The 26,640-nt window shown below is 40.0% G+C and overlaps 3 protein-coding genes across 5 annotated transcripts in view; 1 reads left to right on the top strand and 2 right to left on the bottom strand.

The window, feature by feature from the left end:
• Nucleotides 1-9,488, top strand: part of DOCK5 (dedicator of cytokinesis 5) — a 90,377-nt gene extending 80,889 nt beyond the window's left edge. The window contains exons 51-54 of the mRNA XM_067312445.1: nucleotides 854-969; nucleotides 2,913-3,376; nucleotides 3,894-4,315; nucleotides 9,281-9,488. Of these exons, the coding sequence (XP_067168546.1) occupies nucleotides 854-969; nucleotides 2,913-3,014 (218 nt within the window). The 3' untranslated portion in view covers nucleotides 3,015-3,376; nucleotides 3,894-4,315; nucleotides 9,281-9,488. The remainder of the gene's footprint in view (nucleotides 1-853; nucleotides 970-2,912; nucleotides 3,377-3,893; nucleotides 4,316-9,280) is intronic.
• A 411-nt stretch (nucleotides 9,489-9,899) lies between these two features.
• On the bottom strand, nucleotides 9,900-12,945 carry GNRH1 (gonadotropin releasing hormone 1). The gene is made up of 3 exons (XM_013954399.2): nucleotides 12,764-12,945; nucleotides 11,988-12,083; nucleotides 9,900-9,968 (listed from the first exon to the last, which is right to left on the bottom strand). Exons 1-3 carry the CDS (start codon nucleotides 12,902-12,904, stop codon nucleotides 9,927-9,929), a joined length of 279 nt encoding a protein of 92 aa, XP_013809853.1. The 5' UTR covers nucleotides 12,905-12,945; the 3' UTR covers nucleotides 9,900-9,926.
• A 4,863-nt stretch (nucleotides 12,946-17,808) lies between these two features.
• KCTD9 (potassium channel tetramerization domain containing 9) lies at nucleotides 17,809-25,860 on the bottom strand. Of its 3 annotated transcripts, none has more exons than XM_067312362.1 (12): nucleotides 25,771-25,860; nucleotides 24,466-24,587; nucleotides 23,722-23,765; nucleotides 23,447-23,543; nucleotides 22,860-22,918; nucleotides 22,147-22,275; nucleotides 21,462-21,529; nucleotides 21,263-21,358; nucleotides 20,366-20,515; nucleotides 19,868-19,973; nucleotides 19,451-19,584; nucleotides 17,809-18,627 (listed from the first exon to the last, which is right to left on the bottom strand). In XM_067312362.1, the coding sequence occupies exons 1-12, from the start codon at nucleotides 25,816-25,818 to the stop codon at nucleotides 18,511-18,513; spliced, it is 1,170 nt and encodes a 389-aa protein (XP_067168463.1). In that variant the 5' UTR covers nucleotides 25,819-25,860; the 3' UTR covers nucleotides 17,809-18,510. The 3 variants fall into 3 exon arrangements, with proteins under 3 accessions (XP_067168463.1, XP_067168464.1, XP_067168465.1); XM_067312363.1 differs by lacking the exon at nucleotides 25,771-25,860 and adding an exon at nucleotides 25,230-25,237; XM_067312364.1 differs by lacking the exon at nucleotides 21,263-21,358.
• Between the last annotated feature and the right edge of the window lie 780 nt (nucleotides 25,861-26,640).

Here is a 26,640-nt window from a genome sequence, read left to right as displayed (position 1 = left end):
AATTTGCTGAATACCTTCCTTGCTTATCCAGTAGGCTCTGTAGTTAACTCTGATGCAACATGCAAATATATGTGTAAGGTAAAAATGCAACAACAGTGTCACCACTGAAGACTTCCTTGCTATTCTTGCTGTTTTATTTCTCACTCTACTGTCTCACTCTACTGCTCTCTCTCTTTTTTTTTTTTTAAAGGGACAGAAGTTCATATGTAGAATCTGACTCTTTCCTCTTACATGGATGTAAATTCAGAACAAGTCAACTGTAGATAATGAAATAAACTAGCATAAAACTGGTATGAGAGAATTAAAAAAAAAAATTAAGGGGGGGAGGGGGAAAGAAATACAAAGAAATACAGGAGCAGTATGTGAAAAAGATCTGTGAAAGGAATCTGAAACTTCACTCTTTCACTTAGCAAGTGGGTTTAATTGCTATTAGTAGCAGGACAGCTCCCCAGGAATTCTTCTGAAGTTTGGATAGTTATTTACCCCATCAACCAGAGTTAAAATCAAAGTGAATATTCAGTTTGAGGCCTGGGCTTAAAGGAAAATCCCTTGAACATTCCAGATGTGATAATGGATTCAATTTTCTGTTCTCTCAGGCATACATTTTTCACATAAGCTTAGATTCATTTTATGGAGATAGAACTCTTCTGGGTATTCTGAACTTAAGGGAGATACAACTGTGATTCTGCTTTGACATATCCATTTAAGTTTAGCTACTAAAACAGATCTGTTAGCAGACTTAAAGTGCAAAATATTAAATGATTCTCCCTTAAAATTACATGTGGTCAATCCCATTTCCCACTCCTCTTCAGCCTTCTCTGCCTTAACTACCTTTTTCTGTTGTTGCTTCTAGGTTTTCCCTCACTGCAAGCTGATGGATTGGTAACTGCTAGCTTCCAGAGCATACCACCCCCACCTCCGCCCAAAAGCAAACCCTATGAGAATAGCAACTCAAGGAATTCTGTAGAGGTAAGGAAATGAGATCTGACATTTTTTTGGAAACCAGCTTTTGAGAGAGAGGCACTGGTGGAATTTTCCAAGCTGCTTCTAGGGTGGTGCTACTTGAAATTTGTCTAATCATTTTACTGGTTCACTCCCTGAAACCACGAAAGAATAAGAAGCTTTTCACTTAGAGAAGGCTGTCAAGTGCAGTCCCTTTTTCAAGTGAAAGGGTTGTGTTGTCCTTGGTTAGGCAAACTCTCTGATTAAAATATATAGAAAACCAAAAACGCACAATGATTGAAGACTTTAAAAACCATGATCAACATGTAGAATATCACAGTAATGTGTTACTGAGAAAAGAAGAAGGAAGAAGAATTCCCACATTTTCAAAAGCGTTAAAGGACTGTCTCCAATTTTGAGTCCTCAGGTCAGATGAGTCTGATTTTTTGAAGAGTGCATAGCATCAGTCATTTAAAACAGATAACCTGTATTATATCACCATCTTAGCCACAGTCTTTTTCTCAGTTTCATGAAGTCAGTTGCCTTCTAGGACCATTGTATAGCTGCTTTTTTATGCTGTATCACTAGAGTGTCTCTTACAGGATTCCAAATGGTTCGCAGTTCTTAACATGCAGGTACCCTGGTTATGTGTCAGAATCATTTTCTCTGCCCCTGAAGTGCAGATGTTTATGGTATGAAGCTGTAATTGCTTACTAGTGCACAGCAACAGAAAGCGTACTTTTGGAACTGTGAAAAGGATGGTTATCTTCCCCAGTCAAATTTGCAAAGGGGACTTAGCATAATAAGCTGAACTGGAACTTGACCAAAAATAGTGAATTCAAAGAATGGTCAGACTTTACATCCAGTCCAAAAGATGCTAAAGATGTTACCTCTGACAGCACTGGAAAGCACCAAAACAGTTGACTGTTTACTTTTGATAGAGATAACACCTGCATAAAGCCCTGAAACATGGAATAAATGGGAGATTTTTCTACGCGAACCTTCACCTGGTCAGAATTGACTGAGCTTCTGAAAAGGGGCGGTATAGTGACTGTAGGTGGTGTGACTGCACAAAATATGCCAGCTCTAGGAATGCTGTGGGAGTCGCTGGTTCAAGAGGATTAATAAAGATATTCCTTCCCTCGAGTCTTGTAAGAAAACTAATTACTAACATGCTCTGGCTCACAATATTGAGCTTGGCTTGCAGCCAAATTGAACGAACTCTTTGGGCTATAAAGAGAGATTGTAAAAGTATTTTCTGAAGGGTTTGGGCACTCTTTTTTGAGTTGACTTCCTTCCTTAGTTAAAATAGTCCCTAAATCTTGGCAGTTTTAAGTTATAGGCTAAGCAAGCTGTAAGCCACACAAGCCTCTTGTTCACCTGACCTTTCACATATCGTTTGTTTACAAGATGCCTCTTGAAGCAGGCAAAGGGAAAACTTGGGAGAACCCACTAATGCAGTTTCCTTCAAGAACAAGGAACACCCTACAAGCCCCTGTCTTGGGCATGAAGGATGTGGAGTTAGTTGCAGCATTCTGATTTGGTAACATTTTACATCCTTTTGGCCCTTACTTGATGCAACTCGCTAGAAAATCATGCCATCAAGATAAAAATAGTTGAACCTTAAAATGCTGAGGGAAAATGGGTTTATTTCCGTTTTATTAAAAAACAAAAGATGGGACAGAGGAGCAAAAGACTTTGATTCAGTCAGACTGCAGATCAGAAGCAGAAAGAATCCCAGACTCCCATTCTAGCAGCTGAAGCATATCTGCTTCTGTTATCTCCTGGGGATGTGTGTGTTTGTCCCCTTATTGATTGCATGTAGTACTGAGAGGTTGAATTCGAGGATTTAGTCCTGAAAGAAACGTCAAGTGTAAGACGTTTTGGATTTCTTCTGCTTAGGAAAGAAGAGTGCCTTAACTGCCTGGTCATGGTTTATTTTTCTGTGTATTTTCGTTTTATTTTCTCAGGTTGCCCCACCACTGCCCAGCAGACGTGAAGCCAAACCTCCCCCTCCACCCCCCAAAACCAGAAAATCCAGTGTCCTCTCTTCAGAGCAAGGATTGCAGTGAAGATAGTCACTTGGCTTGCAAAACAGCAAATGCCTGGAGTGAAATGGCTGCTCTCCTTTTACTGACATGCTGGGTTCTCCAACACTAAAGACTAGTAATCTCTCCTCCTATTCCGTTCACTTCCCTTGGAGTTTTTCCTGGGAAATACCAAAAGAAGCTGCTATTGGAACTGTATTCACAACCTCTGATTGACCTTCCCAGTACTGAGACACTAATCACATGGGGGGGAGAAGTCACACTACTAAAATTGCTGTCTTTCCTAGTCTTGTCTGTCCTGGGGTTTTTCTCCAATGCAATTTCATCAGCTCATTCCTAGTGTAAATCTGTCACAGTAGTGATTTTTCTTCAGCGTTTGAACTAAGGTAAGCCACACCATTATGATATGCTTCCTATGGTATTTTCACATAGGTTTATTACAGCCATACAGTTGCTCTAATGCACTGATCCCTCCTCCTGCCCCTGAAAGTGTAGCGAAACCCTGATTCTCATGAAGTGAAACAGATTGCAGCCCTTCCTAGTTGTAAAATATCAGGTCTTGAAATGTCAGGTGCCAGCATATGATGTGCAGTCTCCTAAGATTCTTGATTGCAGGCAGAGACCTGAGCCTTGTTAGCAGAGTAAGTCTCTTTTTTGCTAGTGATCCTATGTATTTAAGGTGAAGACAGACAATTCTGCCTTACAACATCTCTGCTCCAGTAGTGGTAGTTGCTGACTCCTGAGAGTTTAGGTTCACCAGTACTTTGTCATAATTTCACTGCTGATTCTGGTTTTAACACTTGCAAAGCAGTTGATATTCTTCCCTGAATTGTTACCTGCTTGGCTTCTGTACACATCTGGGACATGGTACCATGTGTCATCTTTGTGTTTTTTTTTTAATAGGGTGTAAAAAGTTGCTTCTCTCCTGTGAACATATCAGAATTGGTAGAAGTTGCACTGATACCAGCACTGTATTGATATCAACAACTTCAAGGATGGAGTGCGTGTAGGGCTAGCTATACATCTTGACCTCAGAAACCAAGTTTGATAACTACTGTAACCTATGCTTTGGCTGGCCAAATCCACGCAAACAAACAATCCTCACCGCCTTCCCAACCCCACACCCATTTGTTGCAGTTCTTGCATTTTGTGTTTTATAGCCTTCCTTGGTCTAGTTTTTTAACAAGCACTAGACTTTAAGGAGTCATTTAAATCTGGGATGCATGTGAAAGACTTGACAATTAACCATGAAGTTTGCTGTTGCTTGGATTACTCCAGCTCTCTGCAGCTTTTCCTTGGAGGACAGGATAGTTACGCTGTTATAAGTATGTTATTAATCTAATTCCTCTTTTATTTATTTCCTGCTCTGTCTGGATGTCAGCATCATTCTTTCCATTTGTCTAGAGAGAAAAATGACATGATCTTGATTTTTTTTAATGTTTTTAGATTCATGTGTCTTTTTCTAATGTTTTTAAATTCATATGATCCATTATAGAAAAAGCTGTTGCACACAATTAGAGTAGCCTTTCCTCACAATTGTACAGTGTTTGAAAATTCAGCACAGGTGTCATCCTTATTTATGGATCAGATGGGCCTTAGACTCATTCAGCACTCCTCTATGCCTGAGTTGCCACATGAGGACTGATTAAAAAACAGGACATCACCACTTATGATTAATACCCCTAAAGCTGGCAGATCCATTCTGCACCTTGCAGCTTCTTTTCAGCTACTTGTCTCGGAGTTCAGGCAGCTTAGTTAGAACCGCTGCTCTGCTGGGGTGGGGACTTGCTGTTCTGCAGCAGGCTTACGGATGGTTTGTGCGGCACTTAAGCCAGAAGCAAATTCAGTTTAAAATCCTCTCTTGCAAAATGAATTTCTACTCTGCTCTACTTTTATAAGACTTAGATCACTCCAAATATAGTTACAGCAGCTTTTTTTGCTGTGCTGAGCAGATATTCCTAACCTGCCTATTTCAGAATTAATGCATTGAAGAACTTTCCTCCTCTTTTATTTTTAAACTATGTAATTAAAACTTTCTTTATATACCTCCCCAAAGTTTCAACTGCCAGTTGGTGCCCCATATACCACCAGCTGAAAAGCCAGTGAGGTTCTGAGGATTCTTTTTTTCTTTTTATTTTGATCTGTAAGAATTATTCTTGTCACCTTCAGCCAGAATATTTCATCATGCCATTCTGCCTATGCAAATAGCGTATTTATAAACATAGCTTTTGTAGTTGCTGCTATTTCCACTGTTTTTTTTTCCAGGGAAGGGAAAAATTCACTTGGTTGCTATTGTTCCCTTTCACTATGAGTCTGTGGAAACATGAAAGAGTTTGCCTGCAAAGTCCAGATCCAAAATTTTGGAAGTTCAGAGTTTCTTAAAATTTATCATAAAGAGGAACTAGCTGAGGAATTTGGACCTAATTTTATATCCAAACCCATGCAAAATTGGGGTATTTGCATACAGTTTGTGGCCCATTTCTTTACCATCAGTGTTACTGAAGATTTTGTCATGGGCCGTCTCTTCCAAGAAATGATTTTGCTTATTAACCATAACTGTCATTTAGCTTCTGATTATTTGGAATAGGCTGTGGAGGCGCATTAAAAACTCTGCTGAATATGTACCTTATAATAATAAATATATATACTTTTCTTTTGCAGGTTACTACACCATGAGGTTGAGTCACTTATGTGACTCAAACTGATTTCATTACCTTACTGAAAAATTGAAGTTCTTTAAACCTAGCTAAGGCCTTTTTCAATAAAGCCTTTTTCAGAAGCCAAAACAAAACCCTCAAAAAACCCAAATCTTAGGGTTTTTTTGTTCAGACTGAAGTGTCCTGTCTCCTGTCTTTGTGTGTTCCTTTGGCTTCTGTGCAACTCCAGCTGAAGAAACTTGCAGAAACTGCATTTATTTTGCTGCCCATATGGTTTTGTAACCATATGTAATGAATTTCATTCATTAAAGAGTTGTATCAGATTCACATCACAAAACAGGTTGGAGATGTTTCAAAAGTTGCACTTCAGTCGCATCATGTATATCCACAGTCATGTCTGCTATAGTGCACATACAACTGTCTTCTGGATTGTTGCCTTCTCGGAGGAATCTTTGAAACCTTTCTGGATGACTTGACCATATTTCACCCCCACACTGTGGTGCATTGTAGGACTTGTCAGCTCCTCGCTATGTTCTTGGACATAGACATTACTTGACTTGAAAACCATTGGGTTTTCTTTTCTTTCCGTTTTTGTCCACTTCTTCCTCTTGTAACCTACATCTTCGTTCTGCCACTGCTGCACACACTCAAATTCTTCACTTGAACAAGAACTTTTTGTCTTCAGTGCAAATCTTGCTTAAGGCAGAATGGCAGGATGTAATCTGAGGAAATGTATATATTCACATCACCTACTGTTAATTCAGTCCCTTTCTCCATTCCACATCTGTCAGTTACCTCATTCTTACATGCCTTTCCTCTTCAGAGCAGATTTGCCTCTTAACTCTTTCAATAAGTCAGCAGACGCAAAGGAGACTCTGCAGGAATCCCAGCTAATGGTTTGTCCACTGTAGGGATCAGGTTTCGGTATTTTAGTTCCAGGTAACTTTTGTGGAGTCTTATTTCCCTGCCTTTCTGATCTGCTTTAGTAACTTTAACTCTTAAATGTATCTTGTGTGCTCACTACATGTTTTTCCTAAAGCAGGGAACTGGCCTGAGCCAAAAGACTTCACTGGGATGAGTCTGACCTCAGAGAAGGATTTTTCAGCTGATCTTTAATGATCCTTAACATAATGCACTTGAACCTTGAGGAGATTTGGTTCTGACTGCTTTTCTGAGTCCATTGTTAGTCCATCTCCCTACCATTTTTTTCTCCCTTCCCCCCCCCTGTTCTTTGCTGTCATTATAGACTAGATTTATGGACAAAATACTTGGTGTATGTAAGTGGTTAATTATCCTCCCCTTGCCCCTACCCCTGGATCATGCAGCTGCCAGTCATCAGGAATATCAACAGTTGCTCTCTCTCTCCTGTGTGCTGCTCCTAGATGCTAGTATCTGAGCTAGCAAGATGCCTGAGTCACCTAGAGAGTCAGGGGAGCAAGTGGGGCTGTTGTTTTAACCCACCCTAATGCAGGCAGAACTTTAGGAAGCTCCAGTGCTTTGTGTAATTTGAGCAGCGCCTGATACAGGCCTCTCATTTATGTTTTGATCTTTGGCTTTTACTTTAGAGCCAAACTCCTTAAAAAGCAGTGAAGATGTTATCTTACTGTCTGCTCTGCCTTGCAATTGCACTGTCTCACCTTAGAGTGTTTCTTGGTTTGCTGTCTGCACAGTTCAGGCTCTTCTTCAGCTGGCCAACAACAAAGGCAGCAAGGAGACTGTTGTAGCTGAGACCTCACCCTTGTTGGAAGGAAAGCGACAACTGTTTGCCTAAAGAGCAGAGGGTGAGAAGGAGACCTCCCCTCCCAAGATGTTTTGGGCATTTTCATGGTAGATTCTCTATACCAGAAAGGGACTTAAAAGTTGGGGGTTTTGTTGGTGGTGACGAAGGGTCATGTTCTCAGCTGATACAAGTCACCATAGCTTCCTTAGAGGTAAAAGCTGAAACTTCTGTACTGTGCCTAAATGATTTAGGGACTTCTTGCCAGTTTTGGGGGGAAAAAAATATTGTCTTCTAAGTGGCAAATTTTTAAAAGCAGCTGGGCATTTAAGTGTGTGAATAAGTGTGGGGCCTCACTGATTCTGATGAAGTGGAATTAAGTGCCCAGATTCTTGTGAAAAATCCCACCAGACCTCTTTTTTTTTTTTCTTTTAAAGTATTGTGATTTTTAGTGTTTTTTGTTTGTTTTGCTACAGTACCTACCTGATTTAAGTTCTGAGATTAAATTCCAGAGATGATCTAAAGTCTCACTGCTTAGTTTTCAAAATAAGAATCATCTTTCCACATGACTTGGATGCTTTTGGAAAAGTCATCTAATATCCTTCAAACTGTAGGGCTAAAAATGGGGGTAGGGGAGCAGTCCATAATGATGTCATTTCTGCATACCAGAAATGAAAGCAAACAGCAGCATTTCTACCAAGTTCGTAGTTATGAATAAAACAAATCTGGAAGTTAAATATCCGGTCTTCAGAGAAGACAAAATCTAATCCCATTTCATAGCCATGCTGTTCAAAGCTAGTGCTAAATTTCAAGTCTTAGAGGATTTTTCTTTCTTTCGAGAAATATGCTCAACGCTTGTTTTCTGGAGCTTTTAATTAAAATTTGTCATGCTGTGATAAATTTCTTTAAAAATGTTACAGGCTGTAATCCACATCAGGGGGAGAGAGAAGCAGACAGCTTTCTGTTTCAGAAGATTATTGGATTAGGAAAGGACACTGATTCCAGTGAGAACTGCTCTGTGATCTGCAATGGCAGAAAATACAGTAATGTTTATGTAGCAGTTGTTGAGAGTCTGCATCTAATAACCTTCACACTATGCAGCCCAGTGTATGTTCTGCGGTGAGTGATTAACAGCAAGTTAGACTCATAGTGATAATGGCTCAAATTTTCTCTCCTTATTTATTTAATATAATTGTAAATGAAAGTATTGATATCTGTAATTTAACTTCATTTTTTGTAGTAAAAACATTCCTGATAATTACTGCTTCCCTTCTTCAACTTTTTTTTTTTTTTTTAATTAAAAGCTTCTCTATCTTATATTTACTATTGTAGACCAAATTATCTAGTGGACCAGGGTGAGCTTTTCCTAGGACTGCATCAGAAACAAAAATTTATAAATAATGTGGTTCAATTGATGGCATGGCAGGACTTGGGCTTTTTAAAAGCACGTGAGATTCACCTAATTCTGCTCCTCTTAAAATTCCTATTAATGCTTGCAATGTATATTTAACTGCTTCTGACGCTAACGTACGTTTACTAATTGGAGCAGCTAGGTTTACTAGTATGTGCTCTGGAAAATCTGCCCCCAGTTGATAAAGCCAGGTCATGCTAGTATCTGTGCCTGCATATCGCAGTCTTTGAGGGATGCTTTCCAGAATGGCAGTATGGAAAATCGAGTCTGGTAAGCACCCTGAGGATAGTGTGCATCTGCACTGTAGCAAGTACGTAAAGGATTCACAACTGCTTGGAAAGAGAGGAGTAAAAAACAACAAAACAAAACAAAACAAAAACTTGTTTGTATGGTGTTTGTCTGACTGTTCTGATCTAAGGCTGTCATTGAAAACACTAAATGTGCATGTCTGCATACTTTGAAACTTTCAGAAACATGGTCTCCAGTTTTTGTTTGTTTTATACAGAGGTATACGACTTTTAAACTGCTTTGGAGAAAAAGTAGGAGCTAAGCTTTGGAACAGGAGTCTGAATTTCTAGGTAAATGGCATGATTCACTAAGACTGTAAAGCAAGATGTATAAATTTTTTGTGTTTTTTTTTTTAAATGTATTAACTACTGTAAAATTTGTAAATACTTTTTTTAGAATAAATGTAGTTTTTGAGTGAACCGACAAAAAAAGACCGGTTAAAAACGTTCTTCGTACATGCATAGATTACTGAAGTGTGAGTGGAATTGCATTCCAACAGTAAGTTTATCTCTGAGTTTTTAAAAAAAGCTTGTATTACCATCATATCTAGAGACTCTGAGATCAGACAGTGCCTCTGCCTGGGCGTTGTCTGTACGTGTGAAACAAAAGCTGTCAGGTTTGAGTTTTCCTTGCAGGCCATGATGCAGATGATGTTATGCTACTGAGTTCCTGCCACTGCACTAGACTGTGTTCTCTTTACCTATAAGCTAGTATTCTACACAACAATATCTTCCACAATTTACATGTAACTTCAGAATATTTATTCACATAATGCAATCTACGCAGAGGTCATCTTAGGAGGAATTGTTTTTAACATTGCTTTCAAATTTTACTCCGAGTTCATTGTTCCATTTGACTTTGGTTTAAATCTTCTTCCGGCTAGCTTGTCCTTCAATCAGACTTGCCTGTAAACACACATTATATACTTTGTTTAGAAGGAAAAAAGTTACATTGATGGAATTTTAAAGCGTGGTCAGATGCTGAAATGTTTGTATTATGATCTTGATTGGAAGGAGGATTAGAATGACATCAAACTGACCCAAGCTGATCTCTGTGCCACCTGCGTGTGGATCTGAACATGGCGTAATGTAACTGACACTTATAATAGCCCTTTTCATCCCAAAGTGCATGCCCAACTTTACATCTGTTAATGGGCCCCCCACTGCAGCACTTCTTGGAGTACAACCCAACAGCTGTTGAACAGTACGTTGTGGCAGCAGTTTAGGACAAGAAGCATGAGCTTATCCAAAGCGTCAGTATGTGAAATGTCTCTGTGAGCTCAGCAGTTGGTCAGGATACCAGAGACAAGAAAGCTACGCTTGCAGAAGTGTTAGAGGGTTATTAGAGTGTGGGAAATTTGCCCTGTTACCATTCCATGGCAAACCTTAGTGCTGTTAGAAGGGAAAACATGTTCTTTTATCACATCCTACTGGATCTGGTCTTCTACTGGAATGTTTGTTTACATTATTGTCTCTGAGTTGATAGGTGGAGGTGTTTTGGATAGAAATGCTCCCTGAATATGCTTTTTCCTTCTGTGTCTTAGCTAGGTGTATCTTTATTTGCACACACTATTAGCTTCTCCAGGAAATGATGAAGATAAGTTGAAAAGTTTTTTCCATGGGGTGGACCATTTCCTGACACTTCCCCTCTCATTGCATAACATTCCTGTAGCAACTCCAGGAATGTGTTACACTGGAAAAGCTGCATCTGGAAAAGGTTTAATTTGTTTTCACTGTCATTAAGCAGTTAAAAAAAAAAAAAAGGAGAAGGCCACATGATTCAGAATATGCTACAGGAGTAAGAGATGCAAAATAAATCTAAAAAAACACTTTTTATACTTATCATGCACGATTACCAGCAATTTCCAACCAGCAAACCTAAACATCCAGTTGGGTAGCCTTCAGCTCTGCAAAGGAAAGCTAAGTTTCCCTGAGTGAGCAAGAGATATCAAAGAACTCATCTGAAATATTCTGACATTTTTTTCTGGTATCTCTTCCCTGCCTAATATAGTCTCTTGCAATAAAAAAAGATATGTAAGCACCTTAAGTTACTGTGGTTGGCTCTTCATACTGCCAATAGTGCTATTGGAAGCCAGAGATGTAGATGAATGCCCCACAATGATATGTTCAGTACAAACATGATTAAAGATGATCTTAAAAAAAAAGGAGTTTAGGTAATTTCTGCATGAAAATCCAAATGAAGTTAAACTCTTCAGTGTGCTTTAGTGTGTTTGAGTTTATGAGCCTTTGTTCAGACCAGGCTTTCCTCAGTGAAGGGCAAGAGTATGTAGTTGATTTTTTTTTATTTTTTTTTTAACACTTCAAAAATGAAGTAGAGATGGTTGAGTGTCTCAATTTTTAGGAGCAGCTCAGAGTCACTTCCCAGAAAGTAGTGAGCGTCTGCCCTAGTTAAGGTGCTGTTATATTAATTAAAGAGCACATTTTTGCTTGAGTGTTCTTTTTGTGGCAGTTAGTCTGTACACAGTCTCTGCTGTCATTGCATTACAGCATCTAATGGAAAATACATTTCCCAGTCTAGGGACCTTGGGAGCAGCAGCTTCCATATGGCCTGATCCTTCAGCTGGCAAAGTGTGCCTTTGAAGTTAAGCATCTGCGAATGCTGCAAAGATTTGGAATGAAGGTAGAATGTATTTCACTCCTTTTATTTTTTTTGTTTTTAATTTGGTGAGTAATGACCTTACTAGAATGGGAACATCAAGATTAATGCAGTCCTGTTCTTGGACTGTGATTCTGAGGTACTAGATAATAATGCAGATAATAAAGGCAGAGTCAATATTGCCACATATGAACTGAACTTAGATGCCTTTTCCTCCTCCTCCACCCCTTTTTCTCCCCCCTCTCTGCCCTTTCCCAGCTTGAGACAGTCCCTTAATTTTCCCATAGTGCTAAACAAACGTTACTTACCAGGGCTCCCTTCAGATCACTAAACCTGGAATGCTGATAGGGGCCTGGGCATTCAGTCTTCTGCATTTCCTCCAGTTTTTCCATTTGGTTTTCAATCTGAATTGGGAAAGGATATAGCCTTCATGAAAGGAGATTCTTCTTCTAAGGCAAGCCCACCATAGTTGCAGATGAAGATGAAACTGCTCCACTTTACAATTTAAATTCACCTCTTCCCAACTGCTACTACTGTGTTGCAGTAAATTTAAAATTATGATGTAGGAATTGCTATTTTGAGGGACTACAGATGAAGCAATAGAATATTAGAAAGCATGGGGAAAAACAGTGGTGGATGGAGCCTTTCACATCTGCCTTATGACTTGAATACTTCATCTAAGTGGTTACTGTCTAATTGGTTACCACGTGACAGCTGCTCATTGCCACATTCACACTGAAGTGGATGAACGTTGTCATAAAACTGCCATTCAGAATATTGGATGAAAATATGGAGATGGTGAATTCGGGTTTAATTTAGAATTAAAACTTCCATCTTGCCCTTAGAGCAGGCTGCCCGAGATATCTGCGTGTAATAGCTGGTGCAGATCTTGTCAAATGTCATCTTTGCCTAAACTGCATCACTCTTAGCTTTCCGATTAATAAAGAAGTGTGTGTGTATAATATATACGCATACAGCAAAGCCTCTTTCATCTCTGATACTGTCATGGTTGTCTTGCTTGCATCCTGTACATATAAGGTATTCTAGTTAGAAGGACAAAGTTGCTTTAAAATCTAGAACTTACCTCTTGGAATGATTCTACCAGATTTTCAGCGTTCCTTTTCCCCCCTGGTTGTAGGCCATAAGACCAGTGTTGAGCAAAGCAGATTTCCACAGCTGCAATAAGCAGGACGACACTGATGAACATCTTCCTGGACTTCTCCATTCTGTGAGAGAGCAAAACACCTTTCCTATTGTACTGGCATTATAGGTCAATTTCTATCTTACAGAATCATGAAAATGTTACATTTCTGGAGTGACTCTTCAGTTCCAATCTTCTGCATTCCAGTGGTATTATGCCAACGTGTGATCCACAGCTGGATTTTGAGCCCCTCAGAATGCAATTAGCCCATTATCAAGAAACTGATATCTGAAAAAGTTGGATGGAGCTCTAAATTAGGTTTTTTAAACACCCTTTCAGAATTTCAGGAGGGCCGGGACCTCAAAGGCTTAGTGAAAGTCCCTGCTGATATTTGACAGATACGTTCAGTTTAGCCAGTTCTAATGTCCCAACTCTTTATAAAGGGCTCTTTGCATTCTCTTCCAATGCAAGTGACTTCTACTGCAAGCATCTGTAAGGACTAAGTAAAATGGGATGTGGTGTGTTGTTCAAGCACATTACCTGCTTGATGAAAGAAGCTGCAGAATTGCTCCAGCTCCTCCTGTCTCGAAAATGTCCTGCATGTTGTCATCTCCCTTTTTATATACAACCACCTCAACACCAAACCTTTCACAGCAGGTAACTTAATCTAATTCTATCTCATGGGCTGCAATTTTCTTCTTAAAATTGCTGTAATGCGGAAGTAAAGCACATAATTGGAACACCCCTGATGTAGCTGTTAAATTCAGCTCTTTTCTCTAAAGCCCATAAAGGTAACAGCCAACCTAGCTGACTGCTGTTGCCCCTTGGAGAAAACGCAAACTTTCTTTTCAATGGCTTCTAATTTGTTAAATTAAAAAAAAAAAGGTAAGTTTGAATTTGTTGAGAGGGGTTTACAGCAGTTGAAACAGAGGAGGAATTCCATTTAGTCTATGTCAGGCCTGAAGGAAACACAGAGTCCTTTGGGATGTAAATAAGAACCTAAGTTTGCACAAGTGCACAGAACATTTTGCATGTCCCTTTGAAAGTCCAGCCCTTAAATGTTTTTAAAGTGTCTTCATAGTCTTTGATCTATAAACTGAAAAGTGGTGTTAAGTAGATCTAATAGACGAGTAGATTGTAAACGTGCTGGGGAAGGGATCTTCTCATTGTTATGTTATGATGGGGCCTCTTTCATGAATAGGACTTCCAGGCACTAACATTTTATATATGTGTAATATTACATATGGATATATATAAGCATTTCTGGGGCTCTTCATTCTGAGAGTTTATGCACTGCAGGATTTTTAAAGAGGTTGGTAGCCACTTGTATTGAGGCATCAAACTCGGTAACTTTGACTGCAGAAATCTGATTTTTTTATCCTTCTGGCAGCTATTTTGACTTGCTATGCACCCTTTTATGTGCAATTGAATGTATCATTACATAATATATGATAATACATGAATGTATCACGTTTAGTAGTCTTTTAACATCTCTTTCCCCGATGGGGTCCCCTGCCATGACTTCTGTCAGATTAATGGATTAAAGAATAAGTAAATAATTTAAGAAGGATTAAGTGACTCTGACAAAAAGTAATTCTTCCTGCTCTAATGCAACATCACAGCAAGACTAGCCAACGTTTAACTTTAGCTGATAAAACTGATCAAGCTGTGAGAATGGTTTGTTTCCATTGGAGAAATGTTAGTTCAGGGTAGGCAATCATTTTAGAAGGGAGATTTTCCTGCAATAGTGTTTTAAGGCTACTTCCTTCCCTGATCAGCCTGCCAAAAATTAAGGTTATTTAAAGGTAAATAGAAGATTTTGTTCATCCTGAAGGATAGGGATCCTGCTTAGCCCAGTAATTGCACCTGTTATTAACCCACCGTGTTAAGCTATGTCTACTGACAGCCTACCCTTAACATCTCTCAACAGCTATGTCTCTGCACAGGATTGTGTTGTAGCTGCAGAGCTGACCTACAGAAGCATGTCAAAAAGGGCGCTGTGAACTGCACTGGTTAGTGAGTGTTCCTCTGTCTTCTCTTAGACTGTAGACTGCAGTCACAAGTTATATAAAGAAGCTGGGAGGTTAAGAAAAAGATGACAGCTGTTTTCGTTTTATTATTTGCATGGCATAGCAACCCACAAATACTTTTACAGCCCTGCATAATGGAAACCAACTAGCTGTACTCAGATTTTGGCACAGGCAGAGTCCGAATGGAAGTCTGATCCAAGGTCTGGGAGTGTTTCAGTCTGGGCTTGTCAGACAGGTGCCAGCTTTATGCTGTCAAAAAAATTAAAGTGCAAAGCTGGGTCTAGAGTGTGACTTCTCTTTACTTTTCAGAGACTTGAAAACATGGCTGAGGTAGACTTTTCAGATGAGTTCAGACCTTCAAATGCACTAGATTCTTCTGTTTTTCAGGAAGAGCAATTGTAATACTTGCCACTGCAGTTAGGTACCTAAATGGAAGCCTAAGAGCTGTTTGGAAAATCTGCATTTGTGGTTATCAGTTCCAAGAGTCAAGACCTCTCTTCCATCAGAAGTGCTAGAAAGGTTTATCCCAACATACTGAGTCATTCTCATGTCTTTTAGAGAGCATTCCTAACCCAGAAGTACACTGTATTTGAGACACTGCAATAAGAACTAGATTTTTCCCAATTTTGTTCTCAGGGTGATTTCTAACATCTATGTAGATTTGCTGAATTTGTATTGTCACGGCAGTGCCGCTGAGTTTACTAGACTGAAATCATAAGTACTTCATAAAGCAAAGTTGAACAAAGTGGGGGGGTTTGGGTTTTTTTTTTTTCTCCTTATGGAAGTGCTTTAGCACTTCCTTATTTAGTGCAGTAAGACATGGTCAAGATTACTGCTCTGTAGCTGCTTGTGCTATGTGATGATGATCTTTAATGTGGAAAGAGTGCTTTAAATAGGCATGTGCACTGTGTAAATTGGGCTTAATGACTTCTGATTCCAAAAATGTATTAAGCAAGTATGAATGGTGGGGACAAAGCAAATCTGAAAATTGTTGCAGATGAATGAGAAGTCAAAACACCATAAAAGATGTCATGTTAAAGTTCTGGAACTGAATGAATCAGAAACATCGCAGCAATTGCCACAACACAAAGTATGTTTACTTATTTTTCTGACAAATAAGCTTTAAGTTTGAAAGCAAAAATAGTTCTTTTGCTTTCTGCCCAGGTGCATATTGCCTGTGCAGAAATAATGACTTCTAAAACTCAGTCTTTTCATAAAATGAGTAATCAAGCATGGATAGTTCCTAGTGTACAGCAAGTAGTCCTTTTAAGAAGGCGCTGGTTACATACAAATACAGGCTAAGGTGACAGTGAAGGATTCATGAAAGGCAAATACCAACTTCAGCTACAAAATATCTTAAGTTTATATACAAAGAAAAGCACCAGCTATCAAATTTGCCACTCTCTTCTAACTTATTGTCCTTCCACTAAAAGTCAAATAAGTTTAAGATTTTCTTTTTTAAATTAAGAACACAAAGACATTTTTATATTTTACACTTTTATTAATGCAGTTTAAATTAGGCAGGAACCTGCAATTTCTGAATAGGCCACTTTAGGCTATTCATACAGCTTTGTCATAGCAAAAGAGGTACCTTAAATTTGTAAGTGAATGAACAATGACACATGCTGTGATTATTCAAAACATAGTGCTTCAGTGAAAGTTCAAATATATTTTATACACAGTGATTATGAAAATAGATTTTTTCCATACAATATTTTACTTCTGCCAGCTACAAAATATGATAAAGAAAAATAATTCATTTATTTCTTTAGCCCTAGGAGTCTTCTTCCTCTACAACATATACACCACTCTTAATGAAAGTGATGATGTGGGAGAAAGGACTCCAAAAATTCTGATGAAGCATTTCCCTTGAACATACAGATGTATTTTACCAAGGACACAGTGTTGTCCTAGAGCCAGATCAAGAGGCCTGGGAATCTGGAAACAACAACAACAAAAAAAAACAATTCTGAACCACATGGCTGTGGGATTTTGAGTCCCAGAAGTTCATGTGATATGCCTGAGTCAACCCAACTTGAAAAGGGAGAATCTTGCAATTCCCCCACAGAAATCATATATTGTTCCTAAACTAATGTTTCTAGATTAATGGCAAAGCAGCATTTTCATAGTTACTATTGAGACAATACAACTTCTGTTCAGAGGGCAGTAAATCCACACTGCAAGAAGTACAAGGCAACCCACTGAAGTAGCTGTGGAAATTCAAACCACTGCTAACAGTGTCACAGTCTGTAAGTTTTAGGATACATTTGTTCTTAACTTCCAGTAATAGCTGTATTCCCTTAGATTCAAGGTTAGTTTCAGCTTTGGGGTATTTTGAGTAAGCATCTGAGGTAAGAGTTCTTGATGCACCTTTTTTTGGTATAGTTTCTTCATGTGCTTCTTGATTGTGTATAAAATAAAAGTTTTGTTAGATGAGAGCTCCTAGATTGATACTATAGTGGAAACAGCTTATTAAATGAAGTGCACCACTTTCTGCACTGCAGAAGTCATGTAGTTCCCTGTTTGCTCACAAGTAAAGCAGTTGTAGAAAGGGGCTTTTGCCCCATGCAAGAGGCTTCCACAGCCACTTTTAGCAGGCCCAAAGAAGAATATAAGATTTGGCTGGCAAAGGGTTATTATGCCCATGCTTTCAAGGATTCAGTGTACAAGGGTATTTGCATAGTACATTGAGGGAAACAGGTGCCATTCATCCATATAGTGGAGTAATGACAGGGAGGAAGGAGTATGTGCTGTGGCCCCAATGCCCATCTCTAGTTTGGTGACAGTAGATTATATTTCTCTATCTACATTTAATTGCCCACTAAGAACAAAAAATCTACAGGTACTCAAGCTTGGGAGTGGATAGGATATTTGAAAGCAAGAGCATTTTTCTCACCAGCTGTGATAATGCAATTCCACACTAATTTGGAAAGGATCAAAAATGGGATGGCTTTTTTAAACAGGATTGTTTTAGTTATAACTAAATCTGCTGTGTATGTAAAGGTTTTCTTTTTTAAAATGCAATCTCTTCAGTGGAAGGGACTTCCACTGTGTATTTTAGAACATGATAGAGCTGTTCTATACCTGAATACAAACTACTACAAGGCAATACATTACCCATAACTACAGTTAACTACTGTTTTCACCCCAAAAGAAAAGAGTACCTGAAAGTGTCATGTGGACATTGGCTCAACCACATCTGTCATTTAATACATTGTGCATGAATGAAGAAACTAACTGTAGATACACTAATCTAACTGTAAACCTCAACTTTTTTGCTACTATACATGAATAACATTTTCTATTCATATTGCAGCTACAGATTTAATAAATAGAATTGCATATATTGTGCTTTATAAATTAAAATGCATTCCAAATGCAATGCTAAACAATGAATCTATTAAAAAAAACTAAAAGCCACACATTCCGGTTCTAGAACCGGCCCACTTCCTCACTCTATTCACAAAGGTAGAAACAGTATCTATTTCTCTCTCTTAAATAAAAGCTCCCTCCCCCAAAAGTGATCAGAGAAGAGTTTACTTAGGCACTACTGCAAATATAAGTTGTCTAATAAACATTGCTTCTAACTTAATAAGGGGAGCAGGTGAAAAAAGTCACAATAAGTGTTTTGATTGCTTCCTCTATAGCAAGTTCTCTTCCCTATCTGACGCTCTGAGACATGTGCAAAGGTGTCAACATCTCTTCAAAGATAGCTCCTTTTACATTAGATCCCCTCAAATTAGCTTCTTGTAGGTCACAACCTGACAGATCACAATTCTAAAGGGTAAAAGAAAAAATATGTATTAGTTGAAGTATACCCAGAACTTAGTTCAAAATTTTACCTTAAATACATTGATACAGAAGCCATGTACACTATCATTAATTTCAACCTCTTGTAGTCTATCATTCTAGTTCAGAGTTTTGGTTATTTCTTGTAAGAGAGTAGTTGCTTTTCACAGTAACAGCTGGACTTATTTTTAAGTTGTTAAACTTACACTCTTCATAACAAATTATCTTACAGAAGTTACTAATGCATTGCTGAAAAAAGCTACAAAGAAGCTGCCTCTTGCAATCTCAACAGTTATTACTCTGAATACTTCTCTAATACTTGAGGAAGAACTGCCATGTAAATAGCTTGCAAAATGAGCTAGTTTGTCCTTCTACTGTAATAGAGACAGTGGTGTATATGACATGCCAACAGTCAGGTAAGAGTCTCTCATTACTCTATAAATGCTGTCCCAGCAGAAAAAACACAAAGCCCAAGCAATGGCATTTCTCTCCAGTGATGGCATGATCTAACATTAACAGTTAAGTTTAACAGTATTTCCATGCATCACTTTTGAGAAGATACAAGCCATTCCTGTGCCTTTGTGGAGCTGGCAAATCCAAGACTTTAGACTAATCTTCCAAATTGAGGCAGGAATGAAATGTGATTCCCCAGATCATCCATATCTCACTAAGACTAATGAAAAGCTAATCTATTTTCCTTAAGTACTTATGCATTATGACTAGTTTGAAGCTGGAAAACTCAGCCAAAAGCCAGCAATCCCTAAAATTTTATCAGTTGACTAGTCAGTATATGAAATGAATCATAACTCACTTCCAAATCAGTTCCTGCCAAAGTTGCTCCTCTAAGATTACAGTTTTTTAGTTTTGCATTTTTCAGCGTTGCAACTCTGAGATTAATTCCTGTCATTTGACTGCCTTCCATGTCAACACCTTTCAAGTTAGCCCCTAAAATACACAAAGAGTAGTTTTATGAGAAAGAACAGTCAGAAACTCCGTAACTCCAATGATGCTTGCTCAGACCCATGTAAATTGATAGAGGTCAGGGTAGAACTTGGGATTTAATGATTGTACAGTCACATATTCAATCCCATATTTGTGGCATCTTCTCATGAAAACATGGAATGCACAAACCATGGCTGAATCTTTCACATGCCATATGTATTTTCTTTATTTAAAAACATACGTTGTTCAGTTTCCACACAGTAGCTAATAGGCAAAGACTTCTTACCTTCCAAATTAGCTTTAAGGCCTGATGGATCTTCAAAATTGCACCCTTTTAGAGATGCTCCTTCTGCATTGGAACACAGCATCTTTACCCCCTGGAGGTTTGCACACTGATAAGAGACAGATGTATCATTGACATTTATAAAAATGCGAGGATTAACAATACCAAAGATTATCAGATTATAGTCTTCATTTCTCTTTATGCAGTGAATCCTATTAAAGCACAGAACAGTCTTGGTATTGGGAGGCAGTGTAAGTACTTGCTATACTATTACTTCTCCATCTTTGTAAGAAGGTAGGTAATTCTCTCCCAATGCCTTTTTTTCTTTTTTTTTTCTTTTTACTTTTGTTTTTAGCTTTTTTTCAAATAGCTTTTGAATTGATCTAGCTAGAATAATTCAAGAAAACAGAAGAACTACAAATGTTTTACACTTATCTGCTTGTTCCAATTCCTCTTCCCTTAAAATAACTAAAGGACAGCCCAAGACACAACAATTCTTACATCAAGCACTGATCCAGAGAGGTCAGCTCTTTCAAGATTTGCGCAGCATAAGTTGGCATGTGCTAGGTTGCAACGGCTTAGGTTAGCCATCTTGAAGTTTATGTATCGAAGATCTAGACGTGAAAGATCTGCTCCACTAAAATTGAGACCCTTAAAAAAAAAAAAGAGAAGATGAGACGTAGCTCTGAAACTAAAACAGTTAAGAGAATCGGAACTGCAATACAACCTTCAGTACTTTTCTTCAGCTGTAAAATTTGCTTTCTACAACACTCTTCTCATTCATACAGAAGAATAATATAGCACATAGGATGCAGAACTCCTGGAGCATTTGGAACACCAGACATTTATTCTTACAATCCATCTCAGAAGACTTTGCCCCCCACATAAAAACTTTTCTCATATGCAAAAGAATGGGAAGCTTATATGCTCATTATATTTAAATTCAGATCTTCAGAGAGCAAAATATAAGGCACCTCAGGTCAAACCTAACTAGAGTTTGCAGTACTTATACAGGCTTTTTCCTGTTATGTCATCAGATATATCTAACAAGACTAGCTATTCTGCTACATAAGACTAATGTACTGTAAATGCAAAGTTATCAAGCATTGTCCTTGGTTATGCTAGTCCATTTTACATTTAAATAACAGCTTAGCAAATAAACAGCTTAACAAACTGCTGCTCCAGGAAACCTTCATTCTAAAGGAAAGCACCCCAAAGAGCACACTTTAATTGCACATTAAAGTCACTCTGCTATAGCTTAGAATAAAAACTCAACTAAAAAGAGGAAAAAGCACACATATGGCTTGAATTTCATGTTTTTTGTCACATGATGCTGGCAGAGTATATCACCATCAAACCCCAACACTATAGATCAAGACAAAGTTTGCGTTTTCGCACCTGACATCGCAGCTCAGACTTGGTTGGGGTTGCCAGCAGGAATCGGACAAACTCCTTTCGAGATATAGGAGAATGATCCTCAGCTGGCTGCGAATTCTGTTGGGAGAGTTGTTTAAAAACTAATATGGACAGGACTAAAAATATACATTGCCTGGAAGAACAGGACATGTGCAGTCACATACAAAAGAAAATAAGTTACCTTAATAGCTATTTCTAGATGTTCGATTAATGAATCAATACCAAAAAATCTGGCTTCTTCCAAAACACCTAACAAAAGAAAGCAGTGTTCATTATTTACAACAAGCAGACATTAAACAAAAAAGCATTCTTCCCTTACTGGAGAAGACAGTGTACAGCCACACCAAGAACATGCCAGAAACTTTAGGTTAATCCATCCTTACTGTTGCAAGAGGATGAATTCAACAGATTTTCACTTCTAATAACTCTGCATTTTAGCCACACTCACAAAGATGAATAGATCACTTGCTGAAGTTTAAGGAGTCTCTAAGAAATGCATAAGCTAATAAAACTGTCAACCACATACATCATATCAGATGTAATTGGGTAACGTTAGCTTGCTTTTAGCTAAAAGGAAAAAATAACTCAGAAAGGATGTTTCCAATGCCAGCAGTAGGTTAAAGATAGCAAATCCAAAATTACAGCCACACATTAATCCAATATGGAGAATTTTTAAAGCTCTCAGGATAAGTAAGTTTAAACAGTATATCTTCATTAAACCAAACATGTGGAATTGAACTGAGAATAAAATGCACCAAATCTTTAGGTGAACATATACAAGTCCCACTGGTCTTATCATGTTAATCTGAAGGTAAAGTTCAACTTCCAAAGTGTAATAATTTAGGAGTCATACAGGTAATACCTACCTAGCAAATTAATGCCATCATTTACAATGAGCTGTCCATGACGCAAGTAGTTCAGGATTGGCTCAAAATACTCTGGACTGCGGTCAATTAGGAATGCTCCTCTATGATCCTGCTTATTTCCCCAAGCATCTGTTTCCACAAAGTATATATATATAAAAAATTAAACTTGATGTATTAAGAGAAGAGCATTTGCTTCAGTTTCAGATTGTTACTACCAGAAGGTCCTGGATTATGATGACAAACATTTCACTTTAAAGGGCATTTCATTAGAGAAAAGGAAGGAAAATAAGAGCAGGAAAAAAGCACATTAAAAATCTCTCTCTTCTACTCTACATAACTAAAACACACTTTATCATAGGTATAAGAACCATTGCTAGAATAAAAGTAGTGTTAAGATTTTAGTCTGCCCTTGCTTCTAAAGACTGTCTTGTACAGTGTTTGCAAACTGATTCTGTTGACTACTATTAACAAAGCTGAGCAAGGTGCAAGAAAAAGAAGAAAATCCAATATCAAAATAAAACACCCAAAGCATTTATTATGGGTGGAAATTATACTCTCAGTTTGTGAGATGTCTGATAAACATCACACAGGCATTGGAAAAATAAATTATATGTTCTGTTTTGATATTTTAACATACAGACAAGAGTTTTACCTTGATAGTGCCTTTTGCTAATTCCTAGGTTAAAAGGTAAACTTTATTTCAATATACTAACCTTTATCCTTAAACATATGAGCCAACATGCTGTCAGGTTCCTTATTAACCAAAGTGCTCCTAGAAAATAAAGGTAGCACAATTTTATTTTTCAGATGGAATGTTTTGCTCAAGAGACACACTTGCTGGTTAGAGTGTATTTCCTCCCCTTGGCAGCTTGCAGGTAATAATGGTACATGATATGCATTCCAACAGCTACAATACTAGACTGATTTAATTTCATATAACGTGATAGAGAAATACATTTCTGACCTAGTAAACTGAAGTATTGTAAAGGTATCTCAAACACAAAGCACTTAGTTAACTGCAATATTCCAGGGATAATTCCAGGCCTGTTCAGGCTTTTCGTCAGTTATATTTCACATGTAAACTGTTAAAGAATTACATTGTTGCAAAACTGTAGTAGCAAATATGTAATCCTGAGAAAGCTGCAGAAGTCAAAGCCCCCCTGCCCCATACAAAGTGATTTTGCTAGTTCATGAGCATCTGAAGCCTCACAAAATGAATGTACACTAAGGACAAGCTACTATAACTACTTTACTGAAATCAAGTCCTTTCAGAATAAAACTAAACTAGTTGTACTTTTACCGTGTAGTTGTAAAGTATCGGCCTCCAACATTGAGTGTTAACCAATCTGTGTGTGATCCTGTTAATTCTTCATGAGGTCTCACATCAGTCTGAGGATCTACATAAGTGAGAAGAACACAATAATTATTGGAAGAATTGTGAATATTTTTGAGTCCTCTATATGGTAAAGGTCTCTTGAAAAATACCAGAAAAGAAAGTTTTAGATTTACATTAAAACAAAACAAACCCTCTTTTCATTAAGCAAAATGTTAAACATAAGAATTACACACACTTACCAATGAATGGTTCCCCTTCACAGACAAACAAAACATCATCATCTCTGCAAGGGGAGGGGATGGGGGAGTGGGGAGAAAGAGCAGAAAAATCATTAATCATACTTTTTTGTTCTTTTATATAAGTGACAGTGGGATCCCCTCCTGATTAGTCTCAGGTAAATAATAATCAATTGCCATTAGTTAGAAGTTCAGTATCTGATTTTTATCTTAATTTTGCAGGTTCCAGCAGAGCTTAATACTATCAGCTTCGCTAGAGATGCTACTGATATGTACCCGTACGAACCTGGTAGGGATCACTTCTTTTACTTAGCCAGTTAAATTTTACACAATAGTTTCTTTTCCCCCCACTCTGGGAGTTTTTTATGAAGTTAATGCAATGCTACAATTCGTCTGCCTATTCTAAAAACCTCGTTTAAATGCTACCCCATTAGTTTAACAAAAATAAGAATGACATGTGCAAGACTAGAATAGTGGGATGCTCCTGGTGTATACATTGTGCTGTGGATCAGCACAGAGTGATGTTAAATGGCATAAAATGCAGCTTGCATCAATTTCTGACTCATGTTCTGAAGTTTAAGAGACAGTATTATTTTCCTTGAGGCATAAAAGAACCTCTGGCATATTGATTAGAAATGATGAGATGATTTTAAGGAAAGCACTGGTTACTGATTAAGGTCAGAGGATTAACAGGATATTAAGTGTCTTAATCCTCATCCATGATAACTTTTATTGGACAAGCCTTACCTAATCAAGGCGATATCATCAATGAGTCCACCTTTTCCATTGTAAACACTAGTTGCTTTTATTCCAAGCTTATTACTAGCCACAGACAGCAAGTCTGATAAAGTCCCATACACAGCCACAACCTGCGAAAGAAAAGAGAGGTAGTTGTAGCTACTGTGCATGTATAGTTTCTGTCATTGCAGAGTAGTAGGCTATCAGTGTCTTCTCACTGGGGAGAGGAAGACAGATATGGACCTTTCCTTAAAAAAAACAGGGTCAACTTTGATATAAGAAACATAATTCCCTTAAAATGGGGCAACTTACACATCTCTCAGCCAAGACTCAATGTACAGAAGTGGTAGCAACAGTTAAAGAATGCCTGTCAGTGCTATAGGAATATTATGACTCAGTTGTTTATTTCTCTAAGGAAATCATGGATTACATTTGGTAGAACTGCATAGCTGGGCCATTTCCTATTCTGCTTGTGTGGTGGCTGAGCCTTGAAACTTGAGCTACGCTCACTCTTGAGACTAGATAGGTTTTAACAAGTCAGAAAAGTTTAAGCAAGATTATTTATTGCCTAGCCAACAGAAAACGGTCACATGCAGTATTGGTTAGACACGGCAGAGACCTGCCGGCTCTAAACCGTATTGGTTTGGTGGTATTTCTTCTACGCAGAATTTAAGGCTAATGGCCATTCCAGACTCAGATGGCCATTTCACAAAAGACAGCTTCATAAGCAGCCTGCAGGACTTAATTTACATTGTCGCCCAGAATACCAGGACCTGCATTAGTAATGGCAATCCGAAGGTGACTTTAACCGCAGCGCAACGTCAGCAAGCGCATCTTAGCCGCCGGCGGTTCTCTCGAGCGCCCGCGTGCAGAAACGTCAGTCGATGCCGGAATACAGCGAATGAAGCCTGGCTGGCTCCGAAGGCCACGCGGGCTGTGCCGGGCTCTGCAGCGGCCCCAGGACCAGGCCCCCACGGGGACGAAACCAGAGCCCGGGCAGCAGCGCAGGGGGCGGAAGGGAGGAGCGAGACCCGCGGCAGCGCTATCGCCCCGGGCTTCCCCGCGGCTCTGCGGCACCGCAGGGGAACGCGCGGCGGCGGGGGGCGGCCGAGGGGCAGCGGTGGCGGCAGCGGCGGCCCCCACCCCGGGCGCTCCGCCGAGCCCCGGGGCGGCGCGGGGAGGGGAATGGAACGGGCCGGGGGGGGGGGGCTTCGATTCCGCAAGCAGGCTAGGGACCCGGCACCCCGCGGAGGAAGGAAGGGAGGGCCTGCCTGCCTGCCGGGCCTGGCCCCGCCGCCGCCCGCCGCCCCTCACCTTCCCGTTCCGGGGGCTGCCGTTAACGAACAGCGTGACCCGCCTCATGCTGCGGCGGCGGCAGCGGCGCCCCGCTCCTCCGGCCGCACCCGGAAGGCAGCGCCCGCTGACCGACATGGGCTGCGGCCAATCGCAGCCGCGCCCGCTGCCCAATAAGGAGCGCGCCCCGCCGGAGCGGAGGGGCAGCGGGTTGGGCGGGGATGTGCCAATGGGAGCGGCGGGGAGTGGGGCGGGAGTAGCGCCGCTCGTAGCCAATCAGGGGAGGAGCAAAGCGCTATATTTGCATAAGACCGGAACTGGAGCCTAGCCTCCTGATTGGTGAGGCCTGTCACGCGGGCGGTGTTCGTTCGGCGGACCGTTACCAAAGGGTCACTTCACCGCGTGAGGTACCGGATTGTGATGCCTCCGCACCGCAGGCAAAGAGTCCCTGCTCCCCGTGGAGCCCTAGCGGCGCGAGGGGCGGGAAGGAGGCACGGGGCCGGGCTCCCCTGAACCGCCTTTTCCTCGCGCATTTCTGGGCGTGACGCCTACCGGCTGCTGGGCGCTAAGGGGGAGGGCAGAGGGGCGGAGGCGCGGAGGGATACGCAGTGGTGCGGCCCGGTTTGAATGTGGGAGGCGGGCGCGAGGCTGGCGGTTGTGGGGCAGCGCTGGGGCGGGCGTGAGGGCGGAGGTGAGGGGGCGCCGCAGTGAGGCGGGGGGTGAACTGGAGAGGGGGTGGGTGGGTGTGGTGTGCTGGGGGGCAGAAGGGGGTGGGGAGCAGTGGCGGGGGCTTATAGGGGAGTGGGGTGCGCCGGAGGCGGGGTCCAGAGGGTGGGTGCGGGGCACGGGGGGGTGCGAGGGGCAAGTGCTTGGGGAAGGGGTGCGCCGGTG

This window comes from Apteryx mantelli, chromosome 29 (genome assembly GCF_036417845.1).
Source record: "Apteryx mantelli isolate bAptMan1 chromosome 29, bAptMan1.hap1, whole genome shotgun sequence".
NCBI lineage: Eukaryota > Metazoa > Chordata > Aves > Apterygiformes > Apterygidae > Apteryx > Apteryx mantelli.
Note: the sequence above shows the minus strand (reverse complement) of the source record. Positions and strands in the feature narration are given on the sequence as shown.